Raw genomic sequence first — 14974 nt, 5'->3', positions numbered from 1 at the left:
GGAATGGAATCACAGAATCATTAAGGTTGGAAAAGATTACTAAGATCATATATCCAACCATCAATCCATCACCACCATGCTCATCATCCCGCATACAAGGGGTATGGGATACATTTCATATTTGAACCTTTTTTTTTTATCCCAGAAACACTGAATTTACATTTATCCTTTATAGCCTTTCATTTCTTGAACCCACACACATATTTGCAAGCAATTTCCAGCTGCTAACACCCACTTTATATGCACTTAAAACATGAACTAGTGTACAAAACTCAGCCCTGGTCATTGCTGTGTCCAGCAGCACCTGGAATAAAATCCTCTGTGGCTGTTATGTGCTGGTACCTACAGGCTGGTAGGCAAATTCTTGGGAGTTTCTTGTGTATGGAAAAATCTTGTCCTGTATCTGCTTTAAAGGATCTGGAGCCCTGAGCCTGGTGCCAAGTCTGAGTTCTCAACTTTTTACAAATTCTGCACGTTAAGTCCACATTCAGATGGTGCAGTGTGCTCATATATCAGGCAGTGCTGAAATATTAATGACCTGCTGTGAGTTCCCTCTTCTACCTCCAAAGGAAATGGCTGGTATGTGTTCAGGAAAGTCCTCTAAAATGGGAACAGGATGACTGTATGGAAAGTATTTTAAAATAGCTGATCCTTAGAACAAATCAGTGTGCATTTTGGAAAACAGGAAGGATTCAGCTGCTGTGGATCTGCTATTTACAGGCACTTTTCCTCACTACCTGTGGCTGGGAGTGCGATAGCAGAGAAAATGCGACTTCAAGCGCTTTAAATCATTACCTGTGAGAAGCAGAAGAGCAGGGTTACCAGCACGATGGAGTTCTATGTGAATGAAGTGCAATTAGGAAATACTCCAGCTCAGGACTGAAGTCTCAGCCATTTTCCTACCAGCATTGTAGTCCCTCTGGCTTAGGATTGGCACTAAGTGGGCCAGGCCAGGGCAGAGCCACCGCAAAAAAGACCTGGTCAGATCAGATCTAAGCATCACACAGAGCATCTCATTATGAGTTTGAGCAATTTGCAGATATTCACTGTATAGAAACTGAGTATTGGCCTTCAAGATGCTTTTCTCATCCCAACAAAGCTCACCACGTTACCAAAATTTAATACATCTCTTTCCTGTAGAGTTCTGCAGTGAATTTCAAGATACTTTCCTCTATTATGAACTGAAAGTTGCTCTTCTCCCTGTTTTCACTATATCATTCCAATAGGGCAATTTAATGTATTGAATTAAACACATTCCTGGCTCAAAGTAATACAGTTTGAACAGATACTGAAAATAGAGGGATGAAACAAATACGTGTATCATGAAGAAAATATATTTTTTTTTAGGTCTAATCTCCAGCAGTAAAAACTAATACGGAAAATGTGAATAGGTTATAGGTATTGAAGAGATTACATCTCTGTGCATGGACATTATTTCTCCAAATATTGTTGAGCTCCTATTTAAAATAATTGCTCAGAAGTTATTGGTTACAAGGGGTTCTTATTCTTCTTGAGCTTGTAAAGCAACACCATTGCTTTACAAGGCAGGTTAGTAATTCTTAAATAACTATTTGAGTTATGCAGTACAATGGGGAGAACCAAAAGAGGGAAACAGTCTTGATGGGGGGGGGGAAAAAAAAAAAAGCTGATCCATTACAGTTTATCACTGAGTTTTTACTGAAGTTTAGGCTTTTACAAATCTGGAATATAGATCCACAAGTCTGAAATTAAGGAACACAAGTACAGTTAAGATTAAAATACCTTCAGATTTACATCCCGTAGGATGTATTTTTAGGATGTATTAGCAGGTGTGCAACCTACTGATCACATATCTAAGTGATCAATGTGATATTAGAATTAGAAGAGTTACTGGGGCTACTGTAGTCTGGAGACAATGATAATGACATTTCCATCGCCATCTCTCGTGCTTCTTTTGCCTCTGGCTATGCAGCCCTGGTAGCAGCGGGAGGAATAATCGTATCTGTTGCATACTGCCATCTTGCACTGAAGGTAAACTGATGAGTATCTGGTGATAAAACTGGGGGCTCTGAATCGGAACTGGACAATCCTCCTGTCTGGTGACAAGTAGCTCCTATAGGTTGGGTCTCTGACACACCTGAGAAAAGATAGAAGGGAAAAGGAAATAATACAGTTGTCACACAGAAATTGGGATGTGGTTTTTGTGTCATTTGTTTTGTTATTTACTAGCAATTTTCTTTCTGTGAGATTTATCACAACTTATAGTCCAGAACTCCTGAACACAGATGCAGTAATACAGAAATTATAGAGGTGGGTTGGTATGTGTAATGAAACATACATAACTACCACACATATATGTAAATACATAAAAGTAAAGCATCTGCTGGAGTTCTAAGTTTATGAGAAAGGGCTATTGTGTAGCCCTGTTATCTTTACTTCAGCCTTTGGCTTTGTAAAAACTACAAAGAAACAAACCCAAATCCCAAATCAAACAAAGACACTTAAATGAGTGCTTCATTCTTGCCTATTTTTATTTTTTTTAAATAAAATGTGTGAAATGCTTTCTGAAAATTTATACTGATTTCTCTCCCCTAACAGAATAGTGAATTAAGCATACTATGACAGCTTAAAAAGATGTGCTTGTTGTATTAGCTAGTTCATGTAAAATCCAGCTGCTTCTTGCTAATGGATAACTCAAATGTCAATTTTCTTCTTGTTCAAGAAAAACAACTCAGTGATCATGTAGTTCCAACCCCCTGCTATGTGCAGGTCGCCATCAGCAGCCCAGGCTGCCCAGAGCCACATTCAGCCTGGCCTTGAATGCCTGCAGGGATGGGGCATCCACAACCTCCTTGGGCAACCTGTTCCACTGCCTCACCACCCTGTGTGTGAAAAACTTCCTCCTAAAATCCAACCTGAACCTCCTCTGTCTCAGTTTAAAGCCATTCCTGTATGTCCTGATATGTTACATGTTAATATGTTACAGAACTATGGCTTTTTGGTGCGTCTATTTATTATATCCCATATTCCCTCAACCACATACAAGGAATAGGTTTGAAATGGCTGCTGAGATATTTTCCTTACCCGTTTCGTATGATATCCGATGCCACAGTCACAAAGTCATGGGGATTTGGAGAGACCACGCAGGTGTCTGCAAACAGCATCAGGTTTGGCTGTGTGCTGTACAGAGTAGCACGAACAAACAAATCCCGGCTCGGCATTACGTAGTATGGTGCTGCCCTCACTACATTGGAGAAAGATGGCGAATCATAAAAGGCAAACTTGACGACAAATTGTCTAGATGGAGTTTCCTGGTACGGAGGCCGTATGACGCTGGGTATTGTTTGGGCACCAGCGTCGTCGTATATTTTGCAGGCAAAGTTTAACAGTGAATTTCTGTTTCTGCTGTAGAAGTTGCCAGAAATGGATCCTTCCACTGTGTTGGAGTAAGTGATGGCTCCACGTGATATCTGCTGAAACATTAGTAGGTTAAGAGCTGAAGAGGAACGCTGCAACCATTTCCTAACTGCTGCTGGAATTGGGAGCACAGGCAGAGGAGAAGCATAGCCTAGATGCCTGTGCTTGGCTACCGTGGCCTTGCTACCCAAATACCACGGCCTTGCTGCCTGGCCTCAGCCCTCAGAGCTGCAAGGCTGTGACAAGGTCTGCAGCACAATGCCAGATGAGATAAGGGCTAACGTGGGTCAGCTGGAGAGATGGCTCATTTGAGATCATTAGTAGCTCAAGGACTCGAGGGGGAAAACAGCTTCATAGGTATAAAGTCCTAAAGGAAAAAAGAAAACCACAACATGGAAAACAAGGAGCCAGCAGAGAATGGCAGCTGAGCACAACAAACACATGCTCCAAGGAGCCTTGGGGAAAGAACCTTCTCCTGAGTGGTACCTTGCCAGCAAAGACTCTCTGGGAGTCTCAGGTGTGGTGAACATGCAAACACCCAGCTAGTTAACTTGTGCAGCATGTTGTATTCACCAAAGTGAGTGTGGGTTTGCTTTATATAACTAAACTCTGCCAAACTCACTAGCAGGGTCTTTGTGCACAGCTAAATGTGAGAACAAGGTGTCCTGAAGAGCAAGTGTTGCAAAAGGGAAGGGGAAAAAAGATGAGGAAGGTTCCTAATAATCTGTATAGCTTAGAATCAAGACCTTTGAGAAACATGATTTTGTTGTGGTCATAATATAGTGTTCATCAATGCTTTGTTAACATAATGCTGTCGATATTGGTGCTCCACCTCAACTCCTCAAGGTCATGAGGCTGCATCCTCCCATAACAAGCATTAGAAATGCTCGAGAGCTTTGCTCACAGATAACTTAGACTCTGTCTTGGCACACAGTAATTTCAGCCCCTGAGGTTCTCACCAGCCTCTGAGTGCCACAGCCATCGTATGGTATGCGGAACATGACATGGTAGCTGCTAATCACAGGCTTGCACCTGGGGTCCCTCAGGTGGATGTCACTTGCAAGGTACCCTCGGGAGTTGATGTAGGATCTCCTGATGATTGCCCGCATGTAAGTAGGCAGACAAGCAAGGGTTGCTGGAGGAGAAGTAGTTTGTTAATAAAACATGTTTTGCTGTACAGTATAACGCAGCATGTATTAAATTCCATTATGCTTTACGAATGCAAACGCGGGCTTTACTGGCAATAACAGCTGGCTGCAATAACCCCTGAGTTGTTTCTTTGGTGATGAGATCCCTCTGGAGTGCAGTGGCACACCTGGCTGACAGCCTGGCAATCTGCTGGCAGATGTTTCGGATGTGCTATGCCCATAAATGTAGCAGACATAGGCCAGCCTGTCCCTCAGTGCTACACTGATGCTGAGCAGACATCCTCTGCCATAAACTTCCAGCCTCCTCCAAATCACATCTTGCCCAGCACAGGGGGGACTTGGGAAGAAATGTAATTAAAAAGAAGAAAGGAGAAGAACTTACCTTGGCTTATAGGTACTGGCTTTGGAGAAGCTTTTAATGGGAACAAAAAAAGCAAAACAAAAAAAAAACAACAGAATGAGCGTGAATGATAAAAATATGTGCTTGTATGTGATCAGCTTACACAGTGATAATCATCTGAATGCAGTCTGACTAGAAAAGATAGAATCAACTGATCTGAGGAATGGGATTGTCAAAAGGTTTGTATTAAGAGAAGCGTACAGACTGGAATGATGGCATATCGCTAGCACTAAGGGAACAGGATTTAATTCTGCTTATTCATTTGTATAGTCAGATGACTCCATGCTCAAATGCATACACTGCAAGGTCAGATCCTCGTATGTTGCCAGCACAAGTACAGATGTTTTTCTGGTGTGGCTGGAGTGTTATTTAGCAATGTGTAGCTAATAGGGCTAGACTTTAAAAGAAGACATTAGTCTGCCTTCAAGAGTTTGAGGTCTGATATTTGCAGTGTATGAGCAGAACTTGAACTTCAAGCTTTTTTTGAAAAGTTAAATCCTGTCACAGGGAACTTTAAGGTGCAAACCAAATGCCATTGGAAATATCAGAAATTCACAATGACCTCGACTTAGGAAGGTGCTGACTCCGAGAACAGAGCGAAATGGGGAGCTGTGTCAACGTGTCATCAGATCACAACACTGAGGGCTGACCAAGTGCTTAAACCAGAATAACACTGCATTACTTACAAGTGCTGATTTCTGTGCCTTCAGGAGTTGAAGAGACTGGTAGAGTCGAGGAGACCGATGGAGTTGTTGAGGCTCCTATTGTGAGAAGAGAAAATATGGAAGTAAACATTGTCTGAATCTTAAATACGTTCATCCTTCATATGACAACAAGTGTGTACCCCACACGAATTAGGCCAAGGTTTCCTAGTGGCTTTTCTTGCCTGGGGAACTTCTCTGGGCTCTGAGCTCTGTTCACAAGCAACAGGTTTGTTTTTTTTTTTTTCTTGAGGGAATCAGCAGTTTTGTGCTAAGCTTAAACATGACTCCAACTGCAGTAAGTGTAAAGCAACACGTACCTGGTGCTTCAGACGTGGTGCTGCCTGCAGGGGCTGGTGGGACATGAGAGAGAACACAAAAGTTAGAAGCTTCCTAGGGCTGGACGGGCGGGATGTGCGTGCAGGGCAGGAGAGCCCCAGGCTCACACTCACACACTGACTGCACGGCTCCAGCAGATGAAGCCATGCTCAGCCCCATGTTGGGGCTGCTGGGATCTGCTGTAGCGAAGAAGCATCCCCAGCACCAACGTGTGCCATGGCTAGGATGCTGGGTGATACAGAGATCGCAGTACTGTCTGTGACGTGGGGTTGCCCTAGGAGCAGTGTAGTCCAATGCTAACCCCAGGTTATACTGGTCCTGTATCAACACCAGCCCATGTTCCTCCCTGGCTGGGTGTGGGAGCCGAGAGAGGTCACTTGGATCACCCCTGGGAATGAATGGCTACATCCATGAGATTACACACACTGGGATCCAGCCAGTGCCTGGTCACAGCTTGGGCAGAGATCTGAAGGTGTAACACTGAGCATCACTTACAGCTGGTAGTGGCTGCTGGTCCAGGAGTGGGAGAGGTGGTTACTGTGAGAAGCAAAAAAAAGAAACTAATTATTGTCCACAGCAAAGCAAGGACTGCTGATGTTGAGGAAATTAGTGGTTTTGTGCCAAGTTTAAGCACCACACCAATTGCAGTAAGTGTAAAGTGATGCATACCTGGTGCTTCAGACGTGCTGCTTGCAGGGGTTGCTGGACATGGGAGAGAACACAGGTGTGGGTTAGGAGCTGCCCAGGGCAAGACAGACAGGATGTGCCCACAGTGATCGTGCACAGCCCCTGGGGATGCTTCTGCATCCTGAGCAAAGCCATAAGGTCTGTAAGCAGAAATAAGTACCTGAAGTTTCAGCTGTGGTGGATTCGGTTGGGGCTGCCAGAGTGAAAGCAAGAGCCAAGCATTAGCAGTCTTAAAATTATCACGTGAGCAAAGCAAAACTTATCCAACCAAAGCCAAACTGACATTAAGGTGTAATTAAGACCAATGTAATCAGACCTCCATTTCAGCTCCATTGTAGCAATTGCCTTCACCTGTGCTCCCAGGGCTGACCAGGTCCTTTCCCCAGGTGCTCAATCAGTGGCTCAGGCCATGACTCAACAGTTCCCATATATCATGCTCTCTAATCATGACCCTAATTCATGCCTATTCATCTGAGTGTTGTGAGCTTTTGGAGCTAACAATATGTTAAGGGCTGTCACCACCCAAAACGTAGATAGCACTACTGAAATCAAGTGGAATCAGCATTCCATGATGGGAGAAATAATGTTTGATTATGTCTGAGGTGACTGAGTGGTGAAGTGCTCCATACCTGTTGTTCCAGGAGTGGTAAGATCCACGGGCCCTGTTGAGAGAGAAAATAAACACCATCAAAAAAAATGAAAGCTGGATCATTGGTTATAAAGAGAGATAAACAGAAGCACAGCCTTGTATCCCCTAGACCATGACCTAGGAGATGTTATCTGATGCCCTGGAGAAGCCAATGCCACCCTACTGAGGATGTCTATCAGCAGGCGATGTTGATGCAGGTGGTGGGGACCACAGCAGTTCCATCCCAACTCCTCACCCAGACTGAAGTGCAATGGGAATTGCTGTCGGCAGCAGAGCAGCACCACCTCTGCACTGTATGCTGAGGTGTACAAGAGCCTGGACGATGCCCCAGCCAGCACTGCTTTTAAATAAAATAACCTAGGTGCAGCTTGAGGTCAGTCAGGAAGAAAGCATTTTGCTCTGTCATTTGCTAAAGCCTCCAGGCGGGTATGGCTCATTCACACTAAATAAAATGTAGAAGAGGAGTACCTGTGCAGATAACACCAGCATCTTCCTTGTGCAAACAGTCATGCGTTCCCAACTCCCTGTGAGAGCACTGCACCAGGAAGGACTCATCCCCTGTGCATTTCACATCATCCATGAGGATATCTCCCGTGCCTTCCCCAAAAAAGGCACTTTTTTTGGCTGAGATGGCATCTCCGCAGCTCAGCTCCCTGCACACAACCCTGGCACTGTTTATGTCCCAGTCATCGTCGCAGATGGTTCCCCAGCTGCCGTTGTGGAAGACTTCAAGGCGCCCTGAGCACTTGTTTTCTCCATTCACCAGCCTCAGAGACAACTCTTAGAAAAACAGAAGGAAACACATGGTCGCTTAGCAGCCTCAGCAATGAGCAGATGCGTTTACCAAAGAGGAAAAAACCAAGTTGCTATGTAAAATATATCAGATGTGAAAACTTTGCAAGACCTGCCTATGGAGAACTCACCAGCTGGGACAGGCTCAGTTGGAACTGGGGGAGTAACAGGCTCTGGAAAAGGAAACAGAAAAGTGAACTTGTAGTCTTGCTACAGCGGATGGTTAATGACATTCTTCAGTTCCTATGTCAGGTAAAGAAAAGCAGTAGTGACATAAGCCATTAGTTTCTGGGAGCACGGACACAAAGAGGAAAAGGCCCATTTCAGCCGTTTCACCTCAGTCGTTTTGGGTTCAGCAGATCTCTGGCACTGCAGGGTGAGGGGAAGGTGAGCTCGAGATAGCAAGAGAAACATATTTGAAACTGCCTCCTTTCTGCTTTGTCTGAGCATGGCCAGAAATCAGACATTTGTACAACCTGCCAGAGGGAGGTGGGGTAGGACTGCCAAGGCTGCCTGCTCCAGCAGCGTTAAATAGGCAGCGCATTAGTATCTCTCTTGGAAAGCCCAGCAGACATATGGCCATCCTCTTGCCAGGAAATGAATAGTGCATGTTGGCAAACGATTCTTTTGGAGTGATTTTACAGTAAATTCTTTAACTTTTCTTCCTATTTATTCCCTTTGCTTCTTCCAAGTGCCACCTTCCTACATTTCCATGTTCTGGTCAGAGCACAGAATTGCTGGAAAACTGGGAACTGATTTGCAAGAATCCTAAAAGGAAGTTACTATTAAACACAAGAAGAGGACGTTTTAATTACAACTGGCCATAGTTCACAACTTATGTGAAATCAGCACTGAAATGTGCTCACCTACCTGCGCAAATGACGCCGGCGTCTTCCTTTGGCTGACAGTTATGCACACCTATCCCTCTGTGAGAGCACTCCCACAGGCTGTCCTCATCCCCTCTGCACTGCACCTCATCCAGGAGGATGTTCCCAGAGCCCCGGCCGAATTGTGCTTCAGGCAATGCCAGCATAGGCTCCCCACAGCCCAGCTGCCGGCACACCACCTCGGCAGCCCCCAGATCCCAAGCATCATCACAGACTGTTCCCCAGCTGCTGTTGTAATAGAGCTCCACGCGGCCCGAGCACCTGCTGTCACCGTCTGCGAGCCGCAGGGACAGGGCTGGAACAGCTGCTGGGGAGAAAGAACACCACAGTCAGTGTTACTGAGCCAAGGCAGTGCTGGAGACTGTCTGCATCATTGGGATGACGGGGACCGGTAGCCTGCAGTGCGGTTGGATATGAGAAAGCATCCTCCTCTGAATTTAGCTGCTGTTTTAGGATTGATATTATAAAGTCTTGAAGCCATCTTTCCAGTGGTTGATCATGCAGCACCCAATGGCCACAGACATAGTCCTCTTCCATGACACACTGGTTCAGAGAAAACAATCCTCATCCCTACAGGGTTCCTACCATTTCTTTACCATCTTTCTCATCTATATGGTAGTGTTGTCTAAAGGATGAACACAAACACCCAGAGCCAACCTTTCGCTGGGATACCTTGCAATCTAAGGAATATGTTTTTTTTTCTTCTTCTTTAAATAATACCTGATTGGTCTTCTTTTCACTCTGGCATAACAGATGGTTGGCACAGCATCATTTCCCCAGAATAGTAGCAGAGCTATTTCTACAGATCAGGCTCATTTCTGAGAGCTGGGTACTTATGGAATAATCCACACATTTATCTCACTTTCAGAGGGAAAGGCTTTTAGAGATCTGAAGTTCCAAATTAGTTTTATGGGTCTGGAGTGTATTTTTCTTTCAGAGAAAGAAATCAGAGACTCTGCCGACAACATAATTGAGTTCTTCTGAGTTTGTTGCCATCATAAACTGTACCAAGTATACACACCTGTCTTACTCCTTGGTAGGTCTGTGATTACAAGGTTTTCATTTCAGGACATTTTGCTGTCACCTGGCAGTCATTTGTAACCAACTAATGTACATCCATTCAGAATGAGTACCCTGCTCCTGAGGACTCTCTTTGCCCTTAATTCCTTTTTGCTGACCATGATCAAAGCTCCTTCCATCTGAGTACCGTGCTTATCATTTCCTTCTGCAAAAGTTGGCTGTAAAGAAATGTCAGGAGCGGCGTGCTTGGCTCACTTCCCAAGATCAAGGCCTGAACTTCTGTGAGAGCTCCAAATACGATATCAGAGAGAAAAAAAATAATTGAGTCAAAAGATAACTAATTAAACAGGTGCTGAGTAGTCATCAGCAAAAATGAAAGGTATTACGTAAAAAGTTCAAGAACCAGATTTCATTAGTTATCTGTACCTAGGTGTGAGAAAGAGGGAGATTAAAAATTAAGTATCCAGACACAAATATCAAGTTAGATTACAGGCAGGAATAAATGCGTCATGATTCAGCTGATATTAAAAATATCAATATTGAGGGAGAGGCAACCTCCAGATTAAACATACTAAGTAAATGAAGTATTTCATTAGTCTGAAATATGAACATCATATTTCTGATTAAATAACGGAACTGATTAATTGACAGTCCCAAGAATTGTTAATGTGTTTTGTGAATGTGTCTACAGACTGATGAAAGGCAGCTTTCTACTTTCGGCAAACGAATAAAAGAAAACTATTGATATTTATTTTTCTTCGAAGTCAGTGCTTTGCACATAGCTAAATGTAAAATAAATAAATAAATAAATAAATAAAATCAAAACAATTAGTAATCACTTAGTTTTCCTTAGCCTTTGACCCAAAGAACAGTTTTCATACCGTTGTCATAGTAAAAGTAACTAGTTGCTATAGTTACAGCTATAAAGGAGCCTTTTTTTTTTTTTTTTAAAACTACTTTAACCATTGACCAGCTTTCCTGTTACACACAGTGTGCCTAAATAAGATGAAATTGTTGGCTCAAATACATGGGTGAATAGGCATAAGCAAAGCACTTAATAGTTACAAGCACTTAGTTGCATAGTTGTGAGGGTAGTATTAGGAAAGCACAAATACACTTTGTATCAGGTTCCATAAGCCTGCACAGTGCTCAATAGATCTGTCACTTAAGAAGAAATTCACATTCAAACTTCTGAAAGCCAAGAAAATAAAAGTAAATCCCGAAGGATTTCTCAGTTTCACTGGTGTGTGCTGAGAAGTGCCCACTTCTTTTCATTCAGTTGGAATAGATCCCAGTCAGAATAAGTAAGGCAGGCAGCAAAATCTGGTCGAAGCTCTGTTAAATACCCTTTAAAGTAGGAAAGTTTTCATTTATAGCCTTTTGAAATTGAGATGACTGGCAGTAAAAAGGTAGAGAAACACTGACTTAAATTTCTCCTCTACTGTGCTGAACATTTATTTGTCTGTTAATTTGTAAGACATCTGCAGAAACTAGGGTGGGTGGATCCTAGAACTCAAATATGGACATATTGCTCAAAATCATGTTAATAGGTGGAGCAGTAAGCAAATTTGTACCACTTTTCCTACAACTGCTGCCATGGGTATGGAGTCACAGCTCTTAACTTCTAACAACATAGATAAAGCTGTCGAAGACAAGTAGATTTAGAAAAGGTTACAAAGAGAAGAAGCATCAGTTGCCTTGGTAATTGTTTACCACGTTCTGCAGCATCTTGACCTAACAGATGGCATGGGTGTTAGGTAACCAGCCACCACTACTGTACTGTAATGAAATCCTCAGCCATTACCTCCGACACTTTGGAACATAGATAGAGTGACAGAAGGAAACGCAAGACCTGTGCGCTCTCTGGAGGACAAAATGAGAATTCAGAATGAACAGAATGAATGTCAAAAATCAGCAAGTTGAACTTCTGCATCGACAGGTGTGATGGGATGCTTATTGGAAAGAGAAAACCAAGGCACAAAGGCTAAATCATCCTTTTAGCTGGCACAGAAGGACCGTGGAAAAAGTGGAAGCCAATAACATTGGCACTGCAGTGAGCCAGTCCAACTTCAGTCCTGCTCTCAGAGTGATACATAGGAGCTGCTTATTCTTCTCAGCACTAAAGAGGCCTCAGCTGCTTGGTCAATGATTGCATATTTAATAGAGGTAGAGATAATGAGGAGAGCTGGGATAATCGATTCAAGAAATGCAATGGGCTTGAAAATCACGAGCTCTGAGGAATGGTGTAAAGAGTTGTGGGAAGACTTTCAATAGCCTGAAGATGACTCTAAAAAGGACGGCATCCTGGTTGGACAGCCATGAGTTGCCTTGGCTGATGGCTGATGCAAAATGGCCCTGTCTGGTGAAACTATGCTTCTGAGATTTACAAAACTTAAGAAATTATTTCATAGACTCATTAAACCATTTCTGTGACAAAATCTCTGGTTGAATCTTTGGGGGAGGAAAATAGTAGGAACAATGAAAAACGATGCCCAAATGTGAATAGGAACCAAAGCTAATTATTTGGTTAAAACAAAAATATACAGTAATAGCTCATCAGAATGTATGCACAGTATTTATAACTACAAGACTGGGGACATTCATCATTAAATGGATGTATTGCTGATACATCCCAACAGCCTGTCCCAAGTGAAGGTGTCACAGAGGGCCATGTTCCTTCACACAAATGCTCAGTTTCTTGTTGTCTGCTGTGAATATTCTACAATCTTAATCCAGCCTCAAACCCCCAGTCAACAGCATTAGTCTTGGAGAATGCTTGCAAAACAGCTGCTCTTACCTTCATAAGTTGTGCCTGGGATTTCAGTAGCTGATGTGGCACTTCCCTCTGTGACAACAGTGGATGCAGAAGATGGCTCTGGGGTCACAAGCGAGTTGGGGGAACAAAGAGAAGGAGAGAATGGCAGCAGTTAGGGGTGAACGTGTGAACAGGAATCTTGATGCAAGCATGTGGGTATGGGCTTTGCAGGGAGGTGAGTGAATGCATAGCCCTCTGTTCTCACTGAAAAGAGGCGTTCACCTTGATTTAACATTTAACGGCAGTAGATCCAGTGTTATTTCTGACTGCCTTCTTCTACTGCTGGAGATGCAGTAGTCATTGCTAAAGATGCAGTGGCCATTGTTAGGGGCAGTGAGGGATGTGATCCTTGTTGTGTTTGGGAGTACCTGCAGCAGAGGAGTGCCTCACCTGCCACAGGGGTGGTCAGGGTCCCTGGAACAGCTGTTGGCTGTGTGGCTGCAGTGCTGGGGTCAGAGGAGAAAGCTGCAGAGAGGGTTGGGGAGAGGAAACAGGTTATTAGACAGTATCGCCTGAACTGGATGGGAAGAAGAAATACAGGGGTGTCAAAGGGACTGCTAATAAACTGAGGAGATGCATTACTGGAACAAAGCATGAATCAGTCACAGACACTTGAGCTGATATTCAGTGATATGATTTAGTTTATATAATCCAATTTAATCATAAACTTAAATATTATTCTTATTATACTTTATTGCACAGAACCTGTTTTTACCTTCAGGAGCTGTGGAAGAGATTTCTGAAGTTGAGGTCACAGTCACACTCTCTTCTACAAGTGAGATGGGTGATGTTGGTTCTGTTGTGTTTTCAGAGTCTGACAAGAAGCAAGAAATAAGAAAACACTGCAGCATTCAATAAGGCAGTATAGCTGAACTCAGTTCTTGATGCATTGAATTGGCTTCAAGCTTAGTGGAAAAGAGAATCCATGTATTCCCTGCCATCTTTATCCACTGTCAGTGCTCAGAAATGAGCCTGCATGTCTTTGCATTACAAGCATCAGGAAAGTTTCAGACCTCTCTCTCAGTAATGAGGAAAGCAAAAGGAGCGTGAGAAGCAAAACTAGGAGTGAGTGCTGTAATTTGGCAATGACAGTGGTTGGTAGATAACTTCCCAGCACGGTGCTGCCAGGAGCCTGCCCATGCTCCCAGAAAACCAGCAGGTTGGCACCAAACAAATTCGATTTATTTCATTTGTGTTGGTTACACTGAGAGATGGTGGTTTTGCCCCATTTTTTAGCATGTCCATTGATCCCCTCCCCCAAACAAAACTTATAGTCACATATAGAAATACAGCAGTTTTCTAACATGCTGCATTGTGCAGACGCCCTTTACCTTTCTGTGGCAAGGTGGGAATTTCTGGTGTCCCATCTTCCTCTGTAGTGGAGGTGGAACCTGAGCAAACAGAAGAGGCTCTCAGGATGGGAAATTAAATGTCTGCCAACAGCAATTAAAAGCAGATGTGTTTTGAGGAATTAGGGACTCACTTTAGATCTCAGGCTTGACAAACAGCTGTGTAATCAGTCTGCTAAATTACTGGAGAGGCAGGGGTCAAACTGAGGGGGATGATCTCCCATGCCTGACTGTTCTTTAATTGTCCTGGAGCAGTCATGAATCTTGGGCACAATGATCTGGACACTTCTACTTCCTAAAAGTTCATGTATAATGCTACAGCTACAGGCTCAAGGACATTGATCATTAAATGGATGTATTGCTGATACATCCCAACAGCCTTTTTTAAGTGAAGATGTCACAGAGGGCCTTGTTCTTTCACACAAATGCTCAATTTCATGTTGTTGCTGTGAATATTCCATAGATTCACACAGCCACATCTTCTTAATCTAGCCTCAAACCCCCAGTTAACAGTATTAGACCCCCAGTTAACAGCATTAGTCTTGGAGAGTGCTTGCAAAACAGCTGCTCTTACCTTCATAAGTTGTGCCTGGGATTTCAGTAGCTGATGTGGCACTTCCCTCTGTGACAACAGTGGATGCAGAAGATGGCTCTGGGGTCACAAGCGAGTTGGGGAACAAAGAGAAGGAGAGAATGGCAGCAGTTAGGGGTGAACGTGTGAACAGGAATCTTGATGCAAGCGTGTGGGTATGGGCTTTGCAGGGAGGTGAGTGAATGCATAGCCCTCTGTT

At 43.6% G+C, this 14974-nt stretch overlaps 1 protein-coding gene across 1 annotated transcript; it reads right to left on the bottom strand.

Annotated features, from left to right (window-relative positions):
• Positions 1-1653: 1653 nt before the first annotated feature.
• LOC104909332 (deleted in malignant brain tumors 1 protein-like) lies at positions 1654-14831 on the bottom strand. The gene is made up of 18 exons (XM_031554536.1): positions 14758-14831; positions 14166-14225; positions 13550-13648; positions 13225-13299; positions 12817-12894; positions 8983-9306; positions 8244-8285; positions 7789-8100; positions 7301-7333; positions 6832-6864; positions 6654-6686; positions 6480-6521; positions 5966-5998; positions 5631-5705; positions 4927-4956; positions 4356-4531; positions 3064-3449; positions 1654-2116 (listed from the first exon to the last, which is right to left on the bottom strand). Exons 6-18 carry the CDS (start codon positions 9143-9145, stop codon positions 1876-1878), a joined length of 1599 nt encoding a protein of 532 aa, XP_031410396.1. The 5' UTR covers positions 9146-9306; positions 12817-12894; positions 13225-13299; positions 13550-13648; positions 14166-14225; positions 14758-14831; the 3' UTR covers positions 1654-1875.
• Between the last annotated feature and the right edge of the window lie 143 nt (positions 14832-14974).

Source organism: Meleagris gallopavo, chromosome 8 (genome assembly GCF_000146605.3).
Source record: "Meleagris gallopavo isolate NT-WF06-2002-E0010 breed Aviagen turkey brand Nicholas breeding stock chromosome 8, Turkey_5.1, whole genome shotgun sequence".
In the NCBI taxonomy this organism is placed as follows: Eukaryota; Metazoa; Chordata; class Aves; order Galliformes; family Phasianidae; genus Meleagris; species Meleagris gallopavo.
The sequence above is the reverse complement of the archived record's forward strand: the minus strand, read 5'-3'. Positions and strand labels throughout refer to the sequence as shown.

Excerpts from the sequence above, each read along its gene's own strand:
- LOC104909332 (XM_031554536.1), bottom strand. The coding sequence starts at position 9,145 with ATGCTGGCATTGCCTGAAGCACAATTCGGCCGGGGCTCTGGGAACATC. Across the intron at positions 7,334-7,788 it reads TGCTGGTGTTATCTGCACAG|GGCCCGTGGATCTTACCACT; the intron begins GTACTCCTCTTC and ends CTCTCTCAACAG. Across the intron at positions 4,957-5,630 it reads AGGCACAGAAATCAGCACTT|CTTCTCCAAAGCCAGTACCT; the intron begins GTAAGTAATGCA and ends TCCCATTAAAAG.